The sequence below is a fragment of the Ovis canadensis genome, chromosome 1, assembly GCF_042477335.2.
Source record: "Ovis canadensis isolate MfBH-ARS-UI-01 breed Bighorn chromosome 1, ARS-UI_OviCan_v2, whole genome shotgun sequence".
NCBI classification, from domain to species: domain Eukaryota; kingdom Metazoa; phylum Chordata; class Mammalia; order Artiodactyla; family Bovidae; genus Ovis; species Ovis canadensis.
The window spans coordinates 126,596,563-126,620,127 of NC_091245.1; the positions used below are offsets into that span (position 1 = coordinate 126,596,563).

General features: G+C 37.8%; 1 protein-coding gene across 2 annotated transcripts in view; it reads left to right on the forward strand.

Moving 5' to 3' along the window:
- The window catches only part of SCAF4 (SR-related CTD associated factor 4), a 59,226-nt gene that overhangs the window by 33,718 nt on the left and 1,943 nt on the right, over positions 1–23,565 (forward strand). The window contains exons 10-19 of one of the 2 annotated variants that reach the window (XM_069549479.1): positions 2,480–2,644; positions 3,178–3,263; positions 3,965–4,155; positions 5,069–5,169; positions 5,600–5,713; positions 6,435–6,591; positions 7,658–7,815; positions 9,162–9,327; positions 9,418–9,504; positions 9,662–9,853. In XM_069549479.1, coding sequence (XP_069405580.1) covers positions 2,480–2,644; positions 3,178–3,263; positions 3,965–4,155; positions 5,069–5,169; positions 5,600–5,713; positions 6,435–6,591; positions 7,658–7,815; positions 9,162–9,327; positions 9,418–9,504; positions 9,662–9,853 — 1,417 coding nt within the window. The remainder of the gene's footprint in view (positions 1–2,479; positions 2,645–3,177; positions 3,264–3,964; positions 4,156–5,068; positions 5,170–5,599; positions 5,714–6,434; positions 6,592–7,657; positions 7,816–9,161; positions 9,328–9,417; positions 9,505–9,661; positions 9,854–23,565) is intronic. The other variant, XM_069549488.1, reaches the window with a different exon arrangement.

Here is a 23,565-nt window from a genome sequence, read left to right on the forward strand (position 1 = left end):
TTGGTCATAACTTTCCTTCCAAGGAGTAAGCGTCTTTTAATTTCATGGCTGCAGTCACCATCTGCAGTGATTCTGGGGCCCAAAAAAATAGTCAGCCACTGTTTCCCCATCTATTTGCTATGAAGTGATGGGACCAGATGCCATGATGTTAGTTTTCTGAATCTTGAACTTTAAGCCAACTTATTCACTCTCCTCTTTCACTTTTCATCAAGAGGCTCTTTAGTTCTTCACTTTCTGCCATAAGGGTGGTGTCATCTGCATATCTGAGGTTATTGATATTTCTCCTGGCAGTCTTGATTCCAGCTTGTGGTTCCTCCAGCCTAGCATTTCTCATGATGTACTCTGCATGTAAGTTAAATAAGCAGGGTGACACTATACAGCCTTGACGTACTCCTTTTCCTGTTTAGAACCAGTTTTGTTGTTCCATGTCCAGTTCTAACTGCTGCTTCCTGACCTGCATACAGATTTCTCAAGAGGCAGGTTAGGTGGTCTGGTATTCCCATCTCTTTCAGAATTTTCCACAGTTTATTGTGATCCACACAGTCAAAGGCTTTGGCATAGTCAATAAAGCAGAAATAGATGTTTTTCTGGAACTCTCTTGTTTTTTGATGATCCAGCAGATGTTAGCAATTTGATCTCTGGTTCCTCTTCGTTTTCTAAATTCAGCTTGAACATCTGGAAGTTCACGGTTCATGTATTTTAGCTTAGCTTGGAGAATTTTGACCGTTACTAGCGTGTGAGATGAGTGCAATTGTGCAGTAGTTTGTGCGTTCTTTGGCATTGCCTTTCTTTGGGATTGGAATGAAAACTGACCTTTTCCAGTCCTGTGGCCACTGCTGAGTTTTCCAAATTTGCTGGCATATTGAGCACTTTAACAGCATCATCTTTTAGGATGTGAAATAGCTCAACTGGAATTCCATCACCTCCACTAGCTTTGTTCGTAGTGATGCTTCCTAAGGCCCACTTGACTTCATGTTCCAGGATGTCTGGCTCTAGGTGAGTGATCACACTATCGTGATTATCTGGGTCATGAAGATCTTTTTTGTACAGTTCTTCTGTGCATTCTTGCCACCTCTTCTTAATATTTTCTGCTTCTGTTAGGTCCATACCATTTCTGTCCCTTATTGAGCGCATCTTTGCATGAAATATTCCCTTGGTACCTCTTAATTTTCTTGAAGAGATCTCTGTTCTTTTCCTCTATTTCTTTGCACTGATCACTGAGGAAGGCTCTCTTATCTCTTCTTGCTATTCTTTGGAACTCTGCATTCAAATGGGTTATCTTTCCTTTTCTCCTTTGCTTTTTGCTTCTCTTCTTTTCACAGCTATAAAGGCCTCCTCAGACAGCCATTTTGCTTTTTTGCATTTTTTTTCTTGGGGATGGTCTTGCTCCTTGTCTCCTGTACAATGTTAAGAACCTCCGTCCATAGTTCATCAGGGACTCCCTTAAATCTATTTCTCAGTTCCACTGTATAATCGTTAGGGATTGATTTAGGTCATACCTGAATGGTCTAGTGGTTTTCCCTTCTTTGTTCAATTTAAGTCTGAATTTGATAATAGAGGAATTCATGATCTGAGCTACAGTCAGCTCCCAGTCTTGTTTTTGCTGACTGTATAGAGCTTCTCCATCTTTGGCTACAAAGAATATAATCAGTGTGATTTCGGTGTTGACCATCTGGTGATGTCCATGTAGAGTCTTCTCTTGTTTTGTTGGAAGAGGGTGTTTGCTATGACCAGTGTGTTCTCTTGAGAAAACTGTATGACTTGTTGATAGGTGAAATTTAAAAAATATTTTATCATCCTGTTTAAAATACAGATGAAACCTATGGACTTAATTCCAAATGTTTAACAATTATTGATAGTTTATTAATAATTTAGAAAGACTGCTTTTTTATATTATAGTGATATTACAATTATACTTTCTATTGTATTGGCATTAGAATGTTACATGTATAAAATTGTTAGATTGTGACATAATACTCTCATTATTATGATATTTCAAACCCTAAATAAATTCAGCCATAGGCATGTTGGCTGAAACTCCCCTTGGAGTAAAACTTTTAAAACAAACTTAGAAGTCAGTGCTTCTAAATACTTTTCCTCCCCTAAAGCTTAGTTGCCTTCAAAGTTGAAGAGAGGAAATTTGCAGTCAAGAACCTCTGAATTTTAAGTTTAGTCTGTCACGTTGCTTCCTCATATAAATGAAGGTATGTTTTTAAATTATAAAACCTGACGTGTGTTAATTTTAAAATGAGTTGTAGGATTTTTAAGCTCTGTTCTTGGATATAAGCAGGTTTTTTTGGATAAAAATTGTATATGTAGAGATTGTCGGTCATGGTTGAATGTCATAGTTTTTTCTTGATCAAAATTTATTGAAGATGTTTTAGTTTTATATAAAGTTAACAAAAATTTTAAAAAATTATTTTTGGTAGCAGCTACTTAAAATCTACTCACACAATTTTTTTTGTTTTAAACAAACAAGGTTCCACTTCCTCCTAATGGACAGATGCCAGGCTTTGGCCTTCTTCCTACACCTCCGTTTCCTCCCATGGCTCAGCCCGTGATTCCTCCAACTCCACCTGTGCAGCAGCCCTTCCAAACTTCCTTTCAGGCACAAAATGAGCCACTTACACAGAAGGCACATCAGGTAAAGCTTCACTCTCCGGTTGCTGATTATTTTTTGGTTCCCTTGATTTACAAGCAGATTCCTGCCTGTTTGTTGGCTTTCTATCTTCAGTTTTGAATATGAAGAAAAACTGTTAACTGTGGGCACATACTCACCTTCTCTGTGACCTAACGTATTCTTTTGGGAAGCGGACATAATCTATAAATTTTCATAGGGTGCATGAGGATTGAGATAGAGTATGGAATGCTTAAACAGTGCCTAATTCACTGGCTTTAGGTGATGGTTTGTTAACACAGTATGTTAACCTTCACCAAACAATTTCCAGAAGTAGATGAGTATTTCTTCTAAGTTTGTGAGCCATATGAAAAAACTTTTTCCACTCATGCCCAGTCATCGTTAAGCTAGTAATTAGGTCTCAAGTAATCAAAAGAGAACTTTCCAGGTAAGAGATTTGTAGTTTAGCATTTTGTAAGTTTTTGGCCTCTTTTTTTCTGTTTATAATTTCCATTTTCTCCTTTAATGATGGGTTTTATATTTTGTTTTTCTTTTTAAAGGAAATGGAAGTAGAACAACCTTGTGTTCAAGAGGCTAAGCGGCACATATCTGATCACAGAAAGTCAAGATCTAGATCAGCATCCAGGTAGCTTATAGAAAATGTTAATCCAGATGTTCATGTTTTGAGAGACTTAGTATTTAAATCAAGTTGGATTGTTTCCAGATGTATGGGACTAATAAAATAACACTTGGTATGTTTGTATGTATGAGTGGAATGGGGGCAGGAGACTTATTAATTTTAAAAAACTAAGTCATCTTAACCAGTATTTTTTCCCTCTGAGTTTCTCTAATGCCTGTTTACAGATATGCATGGAATTGTAAGATTTATGTAGTCAAAGTTCCTTTACCAACTTATCAAACCAAAAAAAAGTGGAAAGAAATTAAGGAATACTATAATCAGATCAGATACTTTTAATTGCTACAGAAAAAAAGACTTTTCTGAGAAGATAGAGAATAGCAATCACAGTATATCTTTGTGATGACGTTAGCTTTTTAATTACAAAGATGTCATTTAAAATAGTACTAGAGGTATCGAAGATGAGAGATACTTTTTTATAAGTTAGCAAACTTATCTCGTTTATACTATATATGTGCTTTCTAACTTTCAGCATATTAAAAATCCTAAAAATGAATTCCCTACCGTCAAATTCTTACACATCTTACAAATTCTTACATATCTTACATTAAATTATCTAGTTGTATTTTTTTCTTCTTCCAATTAACATATGCTGAAGTTTTGTTTATTTCCGTATATTAATCCATTCTCCCTTGTCCTGAAAATATTAGGTCACCGAAAAGGAGACGATCTCGATCTGGTTCTAGATCTCGAAGGTCTCGGCATCGACGTTCTCGATCTCGGTCCAGAGATAGACGCCGACATTCTCCTCGGTCTCGATCCCAAGAAAGACGAGATCGAGAGAAGGAAAGAGAGCGTCGACAAAAAGGCCTTCCTCAGATCAAAGCAGAAACCGCCAGTGGTAAGTGAACATTTATATTCACATTTCCTGCATTTTTTTTTCCAATGTCATGAGTTTTAAATGCTTTGTAACCGGTTAGCAAAATACTGCTTTATTGGGTCTTGTCTGTTTGTACTCTGGCGTATACCTTTAGATTTGCTTTTGTACCTATAGCTGACTGTGAAGCAGCAATGAGAAGTGAGCCAAACTAACAGTGATGAGTAATACTGTGTCTTTTATAAAGATACACAATTTATAGGATGTGTTAGCTTGCATTATCTCCTGAATTTCATGATGTGTTTAGAATATGTTTAATAATGTATAGTAGATATTCTTGATATAACTCTATAGCTGTTAATGAAATTTTAATTGATAATATGATTTGGGCATATATAAAACTTCTGACTCTGCAGGGCTTCTTATCTAGGACACAGCATGAAACAAAAATCATTACCCTCGAGAGTTTAAAAGGGACAGCTACTCTGACTCTTTACATAGATAAAATCTTCAGATGTGTCTTCAAAAGATGAATTTTTTCCTACCTCATCTGTTTACCTTTCACTATCCTGGTTCCATTTCTGGAAGTACTACTGTAATTTTTTAAACTTATATGGGGTTTTGGGCTTTCCAGGTGGCTCAGTGGTAAAGAATCTGACTGTAGTTTCAGGAGACACAAGAGACCTGGGTCACGAAGATCCCCTGGAGGAGGAAATGGCAACCCACTCCAGTATTCCTGCCTGGCGGGCTACAGTCCATGGGATCAAAAAGAGTTGTATGGGACTGAGCAATTGAGCCATAGCACATATGGTGCTTTATACTTGTGGATATCATAATGTAACTCATGCATGTTTTCTGTAATGATTTTTTTCATGTGAAGTACAGAGCTGCTCAGTATGGAATGTGTATATTTTTATGATTATAATTTTATTTTAAGTTTGTAGTACTACACTCTGGGTGGGACAGCTGGACAAAAGGACTACTCAGCAGGATGTTGCCAGTCTTTTAGAAGAGTTTGGTCCAATTGAATCAATTAATGTGAGTATTTATTAAATTTCTTAATGACAGTAGATAGAAGTAGTTAATGTTATTTTGCGAAATTAAGGGCTTGAGACCTAAGTTAAAATTGGTCTAGGTTTGTGGAAGATGTGGCTGGAGTTGAGGTGTTCTCTAAGTTTTTGTTTAGCATTTAACTACATTTTTTTGATAACCAAATTTAATTTAAAAGCTTTTTCGAAAAAATGACTTTATATAACATAGCTTGGGGCTGTAGATTGTTGATGATTGGCAGTTGAGACTAAACTGGAACCACCAGTTTTCAAATTTTTTTAAACTCCAGTTATGGAACAGGCTCTAGAGGGTGCAGGGGGTTGGAGGTGGGGTGGGTAGAGCTGACTGCTTCATATTATGTCTTGTTACTGTTTGGTTTTGTTGTCATGTTTTATAATATTAAAATCTTTTGGAGCAGATGATTCCTCCCAGAGGTTGTGCCTATATTGTTATGGTTCATAGGCAAGATGCTTATCGTGCCCTGCAAAAACTGAGCCGAGGGAACTACAAAGTGAACCAGAAATCCATAAAGGTACTGTTTTATCACTGATGGTTCTTTTTTTTTTTTAATGTAACATATATTATGAGACTTTTAAAAACTGTAGTTTTGGACACTGGGGTATTATTACATGTGCATCTTTTTTAAAAGAGGTTATCTCCTAAGAGTTAACATAAAATTTTAAACGCTAGGTATGTGGTAGAATTTTGTCTTTTTTTTTTTTTTTTAAGTTTGCCATCTCAGAACTATGAAAAATAATCACTGAAGATAGAGGGAAAGATATAGGTGCATGGGTGTTCTTCCTCTGAGGGGCCAGAGTCAGTGTTTCCTTAAAGTCCCGATACCCTGTTCTACCCTTGGATTTCACTGCAAAAGGATTTTGTCTAATGTTGAGTATTTCTGATGTGCCCAAGACTTTTAAAAGTGCTCCCTACTTTCTTATGCTCAATCAGCCAGTCCCAGATAAATTTTTCCCTTTTCTCTTAGTTTTATGCTATCTGGGTAGGGGTGTTTGGAAGAGTGAAAAAGAAGATCATTGACAGTCAGATTTCCTTCTAGGACAAACAAGAGTGGGATGAAAGGGTAACCAGATTTCCTAGCACCAAAGATACTTTAAGTGAGCCCCACGGGTAGCCAGGCCAGATTGTTCTCTTGTTGACCAAGTCTGAATGATTGGAATCATGGGAAACAGTTATCTCTCAGTTTATGACATTCTTCTCCCTTCCGTTTTATATTTTAACAAATGTTGAACTAGATTGCCTGGGCCCTAAACAAAGGAATAAAGGCAGATTATAAGCAGTATTGGGATGTAGAACTTGGTGTTACTTATATTCCATGGGACAAAGTCAAGCCTGAAGAACTGGAGAGTTTCTGTGAAGGAGGAATGTTGGACAGTGATACACTTAATCCAGGTAAAGTAGTATTTAGTTTTTTTTAATATATTTATTTCCTTGGTAGTACTATGACAAATGTTTATTCTTTGCCTTAGGAACTGTTTTTTGAGATTTTTCAAATACCCACTAGGTGGGTGCTAATCTCTCCATTATAAACTAAGGGAACAATGGTGAATAAGACAAATGTAGCCTTTGCCCTTATGCAACTTGTATTTAGTGGGAGAGATGCAGACACAAATAATTACTGATTGTGGGATTCATTATTCATTATAATACTAAGTGGATCTTAAGTAGATTTTTTCAGTGTAAAAAACTTTACAGATCAGATGAATCTTAAACTGAACATTGTTAGTAAGGTCCACTGCCTTATAATAATTTCTTTGAAATGTTTAAATGTCCAGAGAAGCCATCAAAATTAAACATGTAAGATGAGATGCAGTTATTTGAAGCCTGGATATTAAAAATGCCAGGCTGATAGTGGAATTTTTATTGGGGAAAATGCCAGCCTGTGGGGACATGACCAGAATGATAGATAGCAGGACAAAGAGGAGCACAGGATGGCATGGCAAAATAGAGTAAATATTTCAGACATTACAGAGCTTCAGTCAGAAGTGCGGGGCTGGACTTGCCCCACACACCACCTCCCTGCGCGTGCACAGTGCCTTCACTTACGGATAGAGCTAGGCATTTCTGTTCAGGCAGACTGGTGTTGAAGGTCTGTGCTCCAGGTGTTCTGGGCATCTCTGGTCCAGGATAAAAAGAACTCTGCTCCTCCCTCCCAGGGTTTTTGATCCAAAGACCTCCTCCTCCACCATTGTGGTTAAGAACAGAGACTTAAGAGCCAAATGTATCTGGGTTGAATCCCATCTCTGCCTCTGCCAAGTGTGTGTGACTTTGTTTTCCTCTCTCATAAAACGGGAATAATAAAAAATAGAACTATTACATCTTTGTATATATGTATGTACGTATGTAACAAAGGCGTACCTTTTCAGTTTATAATTTTAAACCCAGAAAAGATTTTTTTTAATGTTGATGATATTAAAATCAGAGAGCTTTCTGATTATATTTCTTTAACTCTTCATAGATTGGAAGGGAATTCCCAAGAAGCATGAAAACGAAGTTGCTCAAAATGGAGGAGCCGAAACCTCACACACAGAACCAGTGTCTCCCATACCTAAGCCCCTGCCTGTGCCTGTGCCTCCTATTCCTGTTCCCGCACCGATAACAGTGCCGCCTCCACAGGTAAGAGCGCTGGGGCTGTTGTTGAAGCTTTCAAATGTCTGAAAGATACCTTTCTAAGTCTTACTGTTGATGTGTGTCTAGATTCATAGTCAAAGATGTGAGTACATAGATGTGCATATTAATTTCTTATATATTGGTATGTCAGACCTAATATTTATAAATGCTTTCAAAAACCAGAATAAATTTCATTTTGCCTTACATCTGCCCAGATTATTCAGTATCTTATTACCTCATAAACTTCTTGACTTGAAATGTGATTTTCCTGCTACATGTTAAGAGCTAAGTAACTACTGTGTTGGTAAGAATTAGAAGTACTTGATCCATACTTTCATGTGTGATTCACTAGATTTTTCTTTTCTTTCAGTACCTTCTTTCCTCAGTTTCTCACATTAAAACTGAATAAGATAAATCTAAGCTCTCTCAGGGCAGTTGCCTAGCTTCTTGATTTTTCTCAGTGTTAGGAGAAAAGTACATGCTTTGATAGCTGTGATATTTTATAAATGGATTCCCCAAATTGGCATTCTTTACGTGACCTTTTGGATATGACCTTCCAGTGTAGGTTTCAGTGTATGTCAGCACTCTCTTAAAGAAACTTGACTAATCTGTTAAGGTTGATACTTTTTTTTTAAAGCAGTAACTAAAGTGTTTGGTAGGTATTACATGTCAGGCATTAGCACTCAACATTTATTTATTCTCTAATCTCCATAATTATGTGAGGTTGGCACTTTTTCATCTTATAGATGAGTAAACTGAGGTCTGTGGAGTGTAATGTAAGTCGCTTTCTCAGGGTCACAAAATGACTTAAAAGGGGGAGCAGGCAGTTTGACCCCAGGAACTGTGATCTTAATCACAGTTAAAGTGCAAATTACCTGGTAGCTTTTCTTAGAGTTGTATTCCTCAAACTTAAGTGACCTGACTGTGAGACATTTTTTAACATTAATATTCTGGCAGAACACCAATATAGGTGATGGTGAATCACAGCGTGATATTTGCTTTGATAAGTAGAGGGCAGACTGTGATTTCTGGAAATTCCTTGGTAACTCAATGGTTAGAACTCCATGCTCCCACTGCAAAGTTGCAGCTTCAATCCCTGGTGGGGAAACTAAGATCCTGCAAGCCACATGGAGCAAGCAGCCCAGAATTTTTAGAAAGGGGGAAAAGTATGTAGTTTCCATTGTTTTGGAGTGGGTACAGATTACCACTGTTATCTAATAAGTGTATTCATATAATAAGCATAATTTAGAGATACTGGGTTTTTTTAGCAAGGTATTTTCTTTGTCTCTACCCACTGTATGAGTGAGAGGGTGGCTAGATACGTGGTTTCATTTCCCTTTCTTTCTTTCTAGGTCCCACCGCATCAGCCAGGACCTCCTGTAGTTGGTGCTCTCCAGCCACCTGCTTTCACGCCTCCTTTGGGAATTCCACCTCCAGGCTTTGGGCCTGGTGTTCCTCCTCCTCCACCTCCGCCACCATTTTTGCGCCCAGGATTCAACCCAATGCATTTGCCACCAGGTACACTTAAGTTATTTGAGAATATACTCTCTTTTAAGAGCCTGAAATAAAGTGACACAACTTAAGTTGGCATTGTTTTTCTTATTCTAGGTTTTCTTCCTCCTGGACCCCCACCTCCTATAACTCCACCAGTATCCATTCCTCCTCCTCACACTCCACCAATAAGCATCCCAAACTGTAAGCATGTTTTTCCTTTGTGTTCACTTGTCCTCTTGGAGTTGGGAGTAGGAGGGAGAATGGACCAGTAATAGGTTCTGTAGTATGGCAAAAGAATGTTAACCGGGGTGATAATTAATTATTCAGCTTCACATGTTGATGTAATTATATTCCTTAGCTACTATCGCTGGTATAAATGAAGACACTACAAAAGACTTATCTATTGGAAATCCCATTCCAACAGTGGTGTCTGGGGCTAGAGGAAATGCCGAGTCTGGTGACAGTGTGAAAATGTATGGCTCTGCTGTGCCACCTGCTGCACCCACGAATCTGCCTACCCCTCCTGTAACCCAGCCTGTTTCACTTCTTGGTAAGTTCATTTTTTTTATCATTAGTTTTCTTTCCCCTGCCCAAGTTAGTCTTTTTAGAAACAGTGTTCATTTTGGTAAATTATTCTCTGAGGCTGTTTTCCTTGGAGGAAGATCTTTCTTTTAAATATGTGTACATGGTCTTCACCAAGCCTACCCTTAAGAGACAGCCTCAAAAATGAAATCATGTTTGTTTCTCTGTCTTGAATAAAAGTTTGGATTTGCACATCTTAATTTGGTATAGAAAAGTGATCAGACGAATCTCTATGAACGGGAATTGGTACATAGTCCATGATTAACAAAACCCCAGGCATCCTGGCATAATAAGTAAGATACAGACTTTTTTTTAAAGTAACATAGGTTTTTTTTTCCTGTCTGGATTAATTTTTATATATTTAAAATTCCTGGACTTTGATAGCATTCTCTGTAGGCTGGCAAAGAGACTCTCTTTGATACATTGCAATAAAATGGCTTTGTTACCTGAGTGACAGTTGCACAGCCTGAGGCAATGCTTTTCCACTGACCCCTCAGTTTCTCTTACAAAACTTAACCTGTTGTATTCTTTACCCACAACTCAACTTCAGAGATCCAAGGAAGTGTGGTTTAGATTGTTCACATCTTTAAGAGGCCTTACCCTTGCTTTCTTGAATTTAAATGAATATGCCATATACTTGTTACAGTGATCATCCTATAACAAATTATTATATTTGAAGTGGTATTGCTAACTTTAATTAACACTTGATTCTGATAACGGGTAGTTAATTTATCCTTACTATTGTAATGTTTCAATCTGTGAACCCATTGTATTTTTTAAAGGTGTGTGTGCACAAATGTTTGTTTTCCTAATCTTAGATTTTTTTAAGGAAAGAGCCCTATACTCCTGGGATATAGGGCTGTGGGACATTGGTTTGTGATGTAGGACATTTACTTTTCACCTGCAGTTTTCAGGACTGTTGGAAATTTTACTTTGTTGCGTGTACTACATTTATAATAAAAATTAATTTGTTTTTAAATGGCATGCTGTCTTCTGCCCTCTCCAAGACTGAGGTTAGGCTAACAATAAACTTGATTTTTATTTCTTTTATTACACAGACTGGGTAATAGTAAAAGAGGATTTATGGTTAAAATTTGTCACAAGTAGTGTCCAGTGGTCATTATATAATGCAAAATGATTTGTTTGATGGGGAAGTTGCTTAAGAGGTCTGTGCCCTGATGGAAGTCATAGTAGAAGGAACAGTAGTAGACTGGGGGCCAGGAAACCTCAGTATCTTTGGATCTCAGTTTTGTTACAAACCCCCCCCCCCATATTTGTAATAAGATGATTATATAAGAATCACAGTGGCTCTGAGTTGGGTAGAATTTTCTGATCACCCTCTTTCCTTCACCCCATACCCATGCCCCTGATTACGAATTCTCATTGAAATGAAATTTCCTACTCTGGTGTCCATAGATATTAGGTCGCCTGAGACTGTTTGCTTGCATTTGTGCTTTTTTTCTGGGTTTAGTAAATTCACTAAATCAGTGAAAAGATTTCATCATCTCTAAGACTTTGATAACCACTGGTTTTGAACAGCCTTCAAGAATAAATAACCCAGGGAGTTCCCCTGGTGGCCTAATGGTTAGGATTCCAGGCTTTCACTGCCGTGGCTTAGGTTCAGTCCCTGGGCTGGGAACCAAGATCCCACAAGCCACATGGCACAGCCAAAAACAAACAAGAATAAACATCCTGCCTTTTATTTAACATTTAGGCTTTGGAAACTCTGCCCTTAATTTCTTATCACTACTGAAATGTGTAATTTAAACTCATGTGAAACAAAACAAATCAAAGCTAGTCAGTGCTAGAAAAATAATCATTTCTTAGCATTTTTTGTTATGCAACATACCTGCTTAGATGTCCATCTCCTCCCACCCACCAGACTGGAAGTTCCATGAGAGAGGAACATTTATTAAGTGGATGGATGGATGCTTTTCAGTGTAGGGCTGTTTATACTTCACCTCTGACGATGATCTTTGTCCTTAACTTTGAAAACAAAAAATTTAGGAAATAAAGGTTGTTCCGCATCTGGAAAGGTTAAAATAACTGATATAGCATAAAAATAAGAACAGTTTTGTTTCAAATAAGCACTTTTAAGTAAAATGCAGTAGCTTTATTTGAATCATGAAAAAAATATACTTCTGTTTCCCTTCAATTAAAAATCTTGAAAAGAGTATCCCATGAATTTTGACCTTTTATAGAAATGAGACTTTTTAATGTATATGCAAATAAAGGAGGATTTATCCAAAAGACTGATCACAATTCCATCATTTTGATAAGGGAATATAGTAATCACATGCAGTATTGTAGTACTGAAGGATCAGTAAGTAGGTTGGACATTGTTGATGTCAGCCACGAAACAGAAGACTAGAACTAAGATGCTTTCATGTTTTCTCTTGGTGCTCTAATGTTTTCTCTTATGATAATAAAAAGCAACATTACACTATACAGAAAAGTTTAAGCCTAGGAGGTGAGACTAAACTTCAGCTTCTTCATCTGTGAGAAAAGAAATAAAAATGTTAAACCAGGGTGTTGGGATGATTTAGTTGGACTAACATAAACATATATAAACACCTGACGTGGGGCCTGTCACAAAGTAGGCACTCAGTGAATGGTGGGTGCTTATTACAGGTAAGAAATATCATAGACAATATTTAGAATAAAGAGGAGTATTTATACTTGGAAATTCTAAAATTATATTACTGTAGCTATAATTTATTTTAAATTGTTCTAATTGTCAGCAGTAGAAGTAGCTTTTTTAGGAAAGTATGTATCTTGGCATGGTTGCCTCAGATATTTTTACAGTATATTAAACGAGGTGATAAGTTCACATATATAGAAGTTCCATCATGGCTTAGTGATAAAATGTGTATTGGTTATATAGTAGTGGCATTTCATTTTAATAGCATGATATGGTATCTGTATTTATCCTATTCATGATACTCAAATTGTTTTCTTACAATGAAAGGTAAATATGTCCTTGAGAGTTAACTGAGTTCTTGGATCTTAATTACTGAAAGGTGGCAATGATGTTTTTAAACTAGAGGGGCCAGTAAAATGTTCAACAGATCTTCCAAAGTTCTGTTGTTGCCCTTGGTTATGAAGGAGGCAGTGGGGTGCTTTAAGGATGGTTTGGTTTAAAGAGTTTTCTGAATGATCAGACTTAAGTGTAGGTGTTGGTTTAGAAGTAATGACTCTCTGTTTCTGGAATTGGGCTGAGGTAGCCCACACCACCAGATTTGTGGAGAACCACTTCCATCTTCTAGAGATTTTTTATTGTTTTAGTAACCGATAATCTGAAAACATAAAAACTATTTGATGCACAATAATAACTTATTACTTGATTTTAAAGGAATCTGTGCTTAATATCTCATACTTCCAAATAGCTTGCTAGAGCAGTGGTCATTTCATTAAAGTTAATAGTTTACAGTTGTTGACCATTTAGAAGAGAAGGAATATTAAAGATAATAGCAATTCAGTACATTCTCTTTACTGTATAAGTGTATGTATTTATTACTTTTCCAAACTTATGTATAACATGTATCTCTAATACAATGTACAACATATTCTTATTTAAAATTTCATTGTAATGTGAAATTTGGGTTACTTTCGTGTTCCAAACAATAAAAAAAATACACAAAAAAATGTTTGTTTGTGTTACATATCTATTGTGTTACCAGCATATCCAAAATATCTTTTCAAGGAATAAATTAAGCTAAGTCAGATTCATTCCTATTGTGGAAAATTGAAGTCTCTTCTCTTGTCAGGTACATGCATTCATTAATTATTATTATACAGAGATTCTCCCCAGTTTTGTCACAGTGCTATGTAAACTGATGGTAAACTTTCTAAGTAAGAATTGGGTATGTGTAAGATTCCATCTTATTGATAATATTTGTTACCAAAGATTTAAAGCACAAGTCACAGATCAGTGGCCTACAAGCTGAATTGCTGGACAGTAGTATGATGTATTTCGTGCTTGATTTTTCACACTTCCTTGCCTGGCGTTTGATTTTCCATAATTTGAACACATCAAGAATTATGTAGACCAAATTGGTTTGTAAATTAATCAGGTATATTTGCTTTTATGCTGTAGCTGTGACCTTAATACTCTCTTGAAGATGAACAATTTTATTGTCAACTTCTGTAATTTCACCTGATTCTTGAACAGTGCTGGGATTAGGGGCTTCAACTCCTGTGCAGTTGAAAATCCACTTTTAATTTTATAGTTGGCCCTCAGTAACCAAGGTCCCACATCTGTAGATTCAACCAACCACATACCCTGTAGTACGTATTTACTGGGAAAGCAGTCTGTGTAAGTGGGTCCGTACAGTTCAAATCTGTGTTTTTCAAGGGTCAACTGTACTTTAAAATTAATATTTTGAGTTGTGATTTCACTTAGATTTAGAGTTTTCTCCCCAGAATTTTAATTTTTCTGTAATTTTTAATATTTTATATTAGAACATTAGAGCACCAATCTACTAGTATGAATAACATTTAAAGGAATCCTGAAGAAAATTCTCAATATTTTTTTTAATGGTAATGTCTAATTTTTAAAACACTTTTTGCATTTTAATTTTTTTCTTATTGTAGATTTGGTTATGATATTGGTTATATTCAATTATAACCTAGAGGGGTCTACCAAATGTCCCTTTGTCCTATAAAAGTGTTCTTTGAAAGCTTTAAAATATTTGAATTGGTACTCTAAATATTGTATTTTATTATTCCACTAGTGTTTTATACTTAGAAATGCTTCCAAAATACTCATCACAGTGCTTCTTTCAACTTTGTATAAAAACATTGTTCATTGAATGATTAATAGTGATCAATCCACAACAAATACTTACTTTGGGTATGAATTTATACATGAGTATACTGTATTTTCTCAGAAGGTGAAGCACTTCAAACAAAAGCTTGGGAAAGTCTTGCACAAAAACGTGAAAGGTGCTCATCACATTGTCTCCATCTCTGTCTGCACCTTCTAGGCTGCAGAACTCCAGCCTAGAGAGTCTCTTTTTAATTTAAACCTGACAGCTTTTGGGGCGTAAGGTAGGTAGGAGGGACAGAAGCTCTGGGCTCTAGATTGATTTTTGGTAGACAAGGATAATGCTGTGAAGAATTGCAGGTAAGATTTTTTCCAGATAACACTGAAAATTACGGATGATCTCATTCAGTGATGGATTACCAGTATATCCCAGACTTCTTGAGTCCAGTAATACAACTGTTAACTCTAAGTCACACCTGTTATGCTTTTGTATACAAACTGAAATTCTAAAAAAAAAACTATAAAAGATCTATAGGAAAATTGACCAAACCTTATTGTAGATTATTTTGTGAAAAAAAAACAAGAAGTCATTTTTAAGAGATAATGGTTTCTGGTTTTTTGTTTTGTTTTGTTTTGTTTTTTCATTTAAAATTAGGGTTTTCATGTCCTATGCCATGCTAAAAATAGATATACATCTTAGTGTACTTACACTATATATTATTGAAACTCAAATTTCTTTTAAGTCTTTGCTACCATTCCTTTTTTTTTTTTGGTGTAGTAATGTATAATGCAATCTAACGTGCTTTCTCTCTCATTCTTTGTAAACTAGCTCATTTTTTTCATTCTCCCCAGCTCCCAACACAGTACCTGCTAGAAGAATCACCTGGGAGTCTCTTCAGAATAATTACGCCCTAATTATTATTAATTGGTGAATCTAGGCAAAGGTACAACATGTTTGGGTTGTACTATTATTTCAATTTCCTGAAGGTCTGTAGTTTAAAAGAAAAAAGACAGCTTTCAATGGTTCAACAGACATATCTGTATGCCTAGAGGCTCTCAGGGCGTTGATGGGAGAGATGAGAGTGGCTGGTATATCTTTTTCCTTGTGTGAACAGATTTCGAATTAGGTTCATGCACAGTGCCACAGTGGCATTCTTTTGGAATCATAAAAGGTGAAACTGCGACTGGGAGCGGAAAAGGAGGTTGTGAAAGAACATTGCAGCTTTCCTCAAAATAAATTTCAGGTCTTCATAGGTAAGGAAAGAGACCGCCCTGGGGAGAGACTGTTTTTGCCCCCTGAGAGGTATCTTGCCTATGAGTTTAGTTGTCAGTTTATGCCACCACCATACATTCATATGTTCAACATGTTTACTCCCAGTACCTACTGTGGACCAGGCACCGTTCAGGGTACTAGAGATACCTGAATGACAAGAGAAGGCCTATCTTCCTGGAGCTTACATTCTAGCAGGGACTTAGATAATAAGTAAACTAATAATTTCACATGGAGATATTCTTGTGAAGAGAGTAAAGCAGAGAACGGGACTGGAGGAATGTCGTGTAAAGTGTGCTGTTCTGAATAAAATGGCTGGAGAAGGCTTCTGAGGAGGTAATACAGAGAGAAATAATAAGAGGAAAGAGTCGTGTAGATGCAGAGGAAGAGCATCTCATTTAGACAAGACAGAAGGGGAGCTTGGACTGAGAACAAACTGCAGAAGGCTGTAGGGCTGGAACAAGGTGAACATAAGAGCAGCCATGATGAGTTCAGAGCCAGTTATCAAGGGTCAGTCGAGAGTGCAACAGCAAGTGTAGGTGTGAACACTGTTGTGAACTGGTTTTCATTTTTCAAAGGATTGTATATGGCCATTCTGGAGAAAGCAAACTGCAAGAGTTGGAAAGAGTGGAATGAGGGGACTATTTTGGATGAAGATAGAGCCTTCAAAGTGACTCTCTTACTTACATACGTGGGAGAAGAGCCAAGAATGACTACGTTTTGTTCTTTGTTTTTTTTAACCTGAGCATTTGGTAGTGTAATCGCCATTCCTGAAATGGGAAAATCTCAAAGAGGAGTGGGTTTAGGGTGAGGATGTCAAGTTAAATTTGTTGGATGTTTTGAGATATAGATGCAGATGTCAGCTAAACAACTGGTAAAGATAAGTTCTGGTGTTGTCAGCAAATATAAATGACATTTACAGCCACCAGTCGTGAAATTACCTAGGGAGGGGATATAGTGCGAGGGATGAGCCCAGGAATACTGCAGCATTTAGCAGTTGAAAATACGGTACAGAGAACTAAGAGTTTGTATATATCAACCATTTAAGCCTTACAATCCTTTTGAAGTCAACAGTTATCCCCATTTCGTAGCTAGGGCGTAAGAGGCATAAAGAGATGAAGTAACCTGCCCGAGGTCACAGCTCTTTGTGGCAGTGCCTGGAATTGAAGGTACCCTTGTTCCAACCCCCGTGCTTTTAGCCACAGTCCTGTACTGTTCCATCCAGCAAAGGCACAGCCAGGGAGCTAGGAAACAGTAGAGGGAGGTACTCTGGAAGCTGAGTAAAGAAAGTTCCTACGGAGGAGGGGAGACAGCAACCATCAGAGGCCATTGTTGGGTCAAAGAGGAGTGCTGAGACTTGCCAACTGGTTTTAGCAAAATGAAAACTTCTGGGTGACTTTGGAAAATGTGGTTTTATTGGAGTGATGGGTTCAAAAGCCTGTATAAGGATATGTATAGGAGAGAATGAGCGATGAGGCAATGGTGCAGTGATTCTGGACATCTTACTCTGAGGAGATGTGCCATATGGGGGAACATTAAAATGGCGGTGAGAGCTGAAGGGAGATCCACAGTAAGGGAGGGTTTGTTGTTGTTTTTTTAATTTCTAAAAGGTGGACAGAACTCCAGCATGTTATTACTGGAAAACCCGGGAGGGGAAATTTTTGATGCAACAAAGAGAGATTTTGCTAGGTTGATATTCTTATATAGATGAGAGGGGGGCCTAGATTTGGGGTTTGAGTGTGGGGCTTCATTTAGCCTTTGGAACACATGTTCCAAACATGTTCACAGACGGAAGGAGCAATACGGATACAGGTGCAGGTAAAGGGTAGGTTTGGTGGTAGGTGGGTGGATGAAAAAGTCTTTCTAAATGCCTTTTTTTTTAATGCTATACCAACTAGGATAAATAAAACATATCCATTTAACATTACTTGGTAATGAAAAGAAATGAAGTACTCATACATGCTATAACATGGATGGGCCTTGAAAAGATAAGCTAAGTGAAAGAATCCAGTCACAAAGGGTCGCGTATTGTATGATTCCACTTACATGAAATGTCCAGAATAGCCAAGTCCATAGAGACAGATGGAATGTTGGTTGCCTGGAGGTTGGGGGAAATGGGGAATGGTAGTTAATGAATACAGGGTTTCTTTTTGAGATGATAAAAATTGTTCTAAAATTTATTTTGATGGTTGCCCAACTCTGAATATGTTTAAAAAAACATTGAACTACACCCTTTACATGGGTGAATTGTAGGCTATATGAATTTTACCTCCCAGAAGCTATATAAAACCAACCAGGCAAGAGCAGACAATTAAGGAAAAACAGGAACATTTGAAACATACCTAGAAGCATAAGAATGTGAATTGACTCCAGAAATTAGAATTGCTGGCCAGGATTAAGGGAGCATTTGTGGTTGTAGTTACAAATAAAATGAGGCCAGTCAGCATGTTGGGGGTGGTGCCCAGCCATATTCAGGGGCAGATTAGGTAGAAGAGTTCCATTTAAAACCAATTTCCAAGCAGCGTGGTGAGGGAGAACCATGGACTCCCAAGACAGGTAAGGAGGAAAGGAAAGATGTGAGTGGCATGGGGAACATGATCCTAGTGGGATTGATGGTTGTTTGGGGTACTTGAAAATGAGAATTCGGAAGTAACGAAGTTGCTACTGATGAAAAGTCCAGGACTTCCCAGAGGCATTGGCTGTGGTAGATGAAAGACGAGATGATTGGTGGAGAAGAGGCAGAACCACCATCCTTTCTGCTGATTGGCCTTTTCAGATGTTCCCTCTGCCCTTCCTCCCCTTGCTCTCCCCCATTTCCTTCTTCACATAGCAAATCCTTGCTTTTTTAAAAAAGAAAAAATCCAACTTAAATTTACATCATCTGTGAAAGAATACAAGTAACACATTCAGCTGGGCTCTGCCACAGTAAATAAGTCAAGCCTTATTCTTCTGAGATTTCAAGGTCCACACTGGTCTCCAACCATATCAACCTTCCCCTCCCACACCACCCCTTTAGCCTTTTAACATACTTGTTTCTTATTTCCCATGATTACCAACATCTTTGCTATAGAAAGCAGTGGCATCTCTCTAATCTTGATACTTGTTTTTTAGTTGTGGAACAATTGAGGGCTTTTTGACTCATAGGAAATAGCCTTGGCTATTTAAACTCCAATGAGTTTCTTCCCCAGTAGCTTGGACGGTAAAGAATCCACCTGCAATGCAGGAGACCCGAGTTCGATCTCTGGGTCAGGAGGACCCCCTGGAGGCGGGTATGGCAACCCACTCCAGTATTATTGCCTGGAGAATTCCATGGACAGGGGAGCCTGGCGGGCTACAGTTCATGGGGTCGCAAAGAGTCTGACATGACTGAAGTGACTTAGCACACACGCACGAGTTTCTGCTACTTGAATTTAAATAATTTGTCTGCCTTAAAATCTTGCTGTATTAGAAAATTTGGAGTTTTCTATGTACTGTGCTGTTTCCCCAGGTCTGAATTCCTCCCTTTTTTGTTTCATCCATATTCTGGATGTTAGCACCCTGACTGCTAATCTTCTGAGCTCTATATATTTAATCAATCTCTTGAGCACATTTCCATCAGGCGTAGCCCAGGCCTCTCCAACCCTCAGTGTTACCGTGTGAAGTTTGTCATCTGTCTCCAGAAATTGCTTCTGTTACTAAATTTCTGCATTGCACAGATGCCTCCATCCTCTCGTTCAAAGCAGAGAGCTGTTTGCTCCCAGCTCTTCGATTCTGCCTGTGCTGCTGTTGAAAAGCTTAAATGTTCCTCCTCCTCTATCACCTTTTTCAGTCGTCTCTCACCTGTTTCCTGGATCCTTGAAATAAGAGCCTCACTACTCTCTAATATCCTCCCTCCTCCCCCTTCTTGCTTTCCTGAAAGATGGATCTTTCAAAAATGAACATAGGACCATCCCTGCTAAAAATCCCTTTGTGGTTTTCCCACCATTCTAGATCAGTCCAAGTTCCTTATTACGCATCGAAGACCTGGATTGCCCCAGCCTACCTTGTTCGGCCTCACACATCTCATCTTTTTTTGTTTTTCTAATTTTTAATTGATAGCGATTTATATTTGTACAGATTCTAGCTGCTTCAATAATAAACCTCACCTTCTCTCCTCGATTTTCATTCAAAAGACATTCTGCTGCAGTAACAGCATACTTGAGCTTGCTAATAGGCCTTTTCAAAAGCGCCATCCTCTTGATGGTTAATATCCTTCCTTCGTAATGTTGGCCTGGATATTTTTCCCGTCTGTTGACACCTAATTCAGACATCTCATGAGACTTCTGCTCATTTTCACACACACCGACTTTTATCAGGTTTACTCTTGTCACCATACTAGCGTGTGCCATCTCCTATAGCAATTAACATTTGTCTCTACTAGGCTATATTCTGTTTGAAGGAAAAGATTATTATTTTTAGTCCTTATATCCCCAGCACATGCTTCCCTGGTGGCCAAGTGGTAAAGAATCCACCTGCCAATGCAGGTTTGATCCCTGGGTCGGGAAGTTCCCCTGGAGAACGAAATGGCAACCCACTCCAGTTTTCTTGCCTGAGGTGCCTGGCAGGCAACAGTCCACAGGGTCGACACAGGTTGGGACACAACTTAGCGACTAAAGAACAACATCCCCAGCACAGTAAATGTGTTAACAATGTAAAAAAAGCTTCGATGTTCAACACATATATGGGTGAAATTTTTTTTTTTTAAGTTTGTAACTCCCGAAAATTTGTCCGTGGTATATTGCACATCAAACTTTGAAATAAAATGAATAATTGCTTTGAATGTCCTTAAGACCTGGGTAACTCACTGCATATTCCACTGGTATGTGTATAACATCAGCTTTCTTAATAAAAATGAAATTCAGCTGTTATCCCTATCAGGGGCTTATACCACCTGATATGTTTTTTTAATCAAATATAACTTTAATTAAAAGCAGTACTTTTTTGTTCACTGCAAACAACAGATGAGCAAAAGAAATCTGTAATTCTACCACTTGTGTATTTTGAAGGCCAACATTTGGTACTATGGAAATACTGTCAGGGGAGTTTGTACTTTGTTGGCCCATGAAGAGTTAAAGGGAAATCAGCTTATTTATGAAAGAGGAAAAGTATTTGAATGTATAATATTTTAAGTAAATCCCAAATACAAATATCCACATAGGTTGGATAGATAAATTAGGCTTTTTTTTTTTTTTTCTTTATAAAAATATGCTTTGGGCAATTTCCCTGGTGGTCCAGTTGTTAGGACTCTGCATTCACTGCCATGGACTCTGGTTCAATACCTTGTTGGGGAACTAAGATCCCAAAAGCCTCATGTTGTGGCCAAAAGTTTAAAATAATTTTTTTTTTAAGTGTCTGTAGGATGTTTCATTATATGGGACTTCCCTGGAGGTCCGGTGGCTAAGACTTCACTCTCCCAGTGCAGGGGCTTGGAGTTCAGCCCCTGGTCAGGGTGCTAGATCCCACATGCCACAATAAAGATCCAGTTAGACAAAATAAGTATTAAAAGATATATGTATGCATGTGCTGTGAAAGCTAACCCTGTTAAGTCAATATGTACCCTCAGATGCATGTTACAAAGAACTTAGAAATGCGTTCCTAGACATAGGTTTATATTTTACAAAGAATCATTGCCCATTTGATCTCTGTACAAAGATTGAGGTTGGCCTTTGGCAGTTGTCAAATTGGTAGTTGAGGAACCCATCAGTATTTCCATTGTCCTGGAAAGATGTTTCCTCTTAAAGATTCATCTGAACTTAATTCTTGTGTTATAATAAGATACTTTTAACCCCTTCCCCGTCTCTCAAGTATAATTTAAAACTTGCTCTTGGCCCCTTGAGCTTATAGTTTGCTACTAGAATGTGCCACACCAAGTCTTCTAACAGAGTAAACATTTATCATTTTTATCCTTGAGTAAAAGCTGGTGGGAAAGGAAAATTTTATTTCGGTGCTCCTGTATATGATAAACTATTGAAAGAGGCTGTACACGGGTACGTATATTTTATGTTGCTTGTTTTAAGTCCACAAGTGTTGGTACTGTATGATTTCTTTAAAAAGTGGGAGCAAGGAAATACCTCAGATGCCGGTTGTCTCACTATATGGTACAGTCTCAGTAAATGTACACTAAATGGCATCAAGAAAGTTTGCTGTGAATTTCATATCACTCTGAGGTAGAGTATAAGTGTGAAGAGTCTTTGAAGGGATGACGTCTTTGCCTCATTCATCCAGTTCATTTGTGGCTTTTCGTTATGGTAATTAACATTTTCTTAGGCCTGATAACATGGAAGCTTAATTTCTTTCAATTACCAAACTGCTTGACTCTAAACTGTGGTGGATATTGGGGGACCAAGAGAGGCTAACAAGATCTTAATGATCAGAAATACAAAACATGGTGTTTTTGCAAAGTGAAATACTTGGTGTTAGGATATTTACCATCTGTCAAAATAGATATATAGAATAATAACTTCAGCACTTAGCTATGTGCCAAGCTCTGAGCTCATGCTTATGTGTTTTATCCCATTTAATATCAGCAAAAAGCAGGTATTATTCCTATTTCTGAGGCACGTGTCCAGAGTCACTCCTGTGTGAGGTTTTTTTTCACCAAATGTTTCTCTTTAAGCATTTAAAAGAAGATACTCTAAGTAAAGCGATGAGTTACAACTTCATGTTAAGAGTTATAACTGATACACGTACATTTTCAGTCCACTCTTTTTAGTTCCTAAGTCTAGCAGAGTAGTATTCGACCATATGTTCGGAGGAGCAAAAACTGAAGTAGAAATTCTTGTCTTCCATGTTAGTAATAATTATGTATACAGAAAGTCTATTGTGAGGATTTAGTAGGACTTCCTTAAATGTTTGCTAAAGTGAGTGGGAGGAAGGGATTGAAACTGTAAACATAAAAGAACAAGATGTTGGGGGTGGGGGAAAGATGAGAAAGTGCTGGGTGTGCTTTCAGGTTATTTTCCTGTCAGCGTTGCCCAAGCGTTTCTCTCACCATTGCCACTTGAGTCACAACCTACAACTTGGCAAAGACATCTCTGCAGTGTGTGAGTAGGCGGCACCTGATCATACCTGAACATTTTCCTTTTTAGAGTAGCTTGTTGTAATGTTAATATTTGCAGAGAAATGAGAGAGGTGATGATACCTGTTACTTAATTAAGTTGTGAAACAAATCCTTCCTCCTTTTCTGTATCATACATGATGGGTTGAATTTGACTGTTCCACTAAAGCATAAGCAAAATGCCTCCTGTAAGTAGGAAATAAGACCAGTAGTTACTGTCACTTTCAGCGGCACTAACTTTTATCAGTCTTGCCATCTTTGGGAAAATGAATAGAAGGTGAATGGCTGAGCACTCGGCATAGTTCAGCAGTCATTTTGGCATAGCAGTTTACATGTTATGCTGTGCTTTAAAGAGAGACTTGTGAAAACAAACTCTACATTCTTGTATTGATCTTTATTTTACAAGCGTTAGTGTTTTCGATCCATGGGTTGGGAAGATCCCCTGGAGAAGGATATGGCAACACACTCCAGTATTCTTGACTGGAAAATCCCATGGACAGAGGAGTCTGGCGGGCTATACAGTTCACAGAGTCGCAAGAATTGGATACGACTTATCAACTAAACCACCAC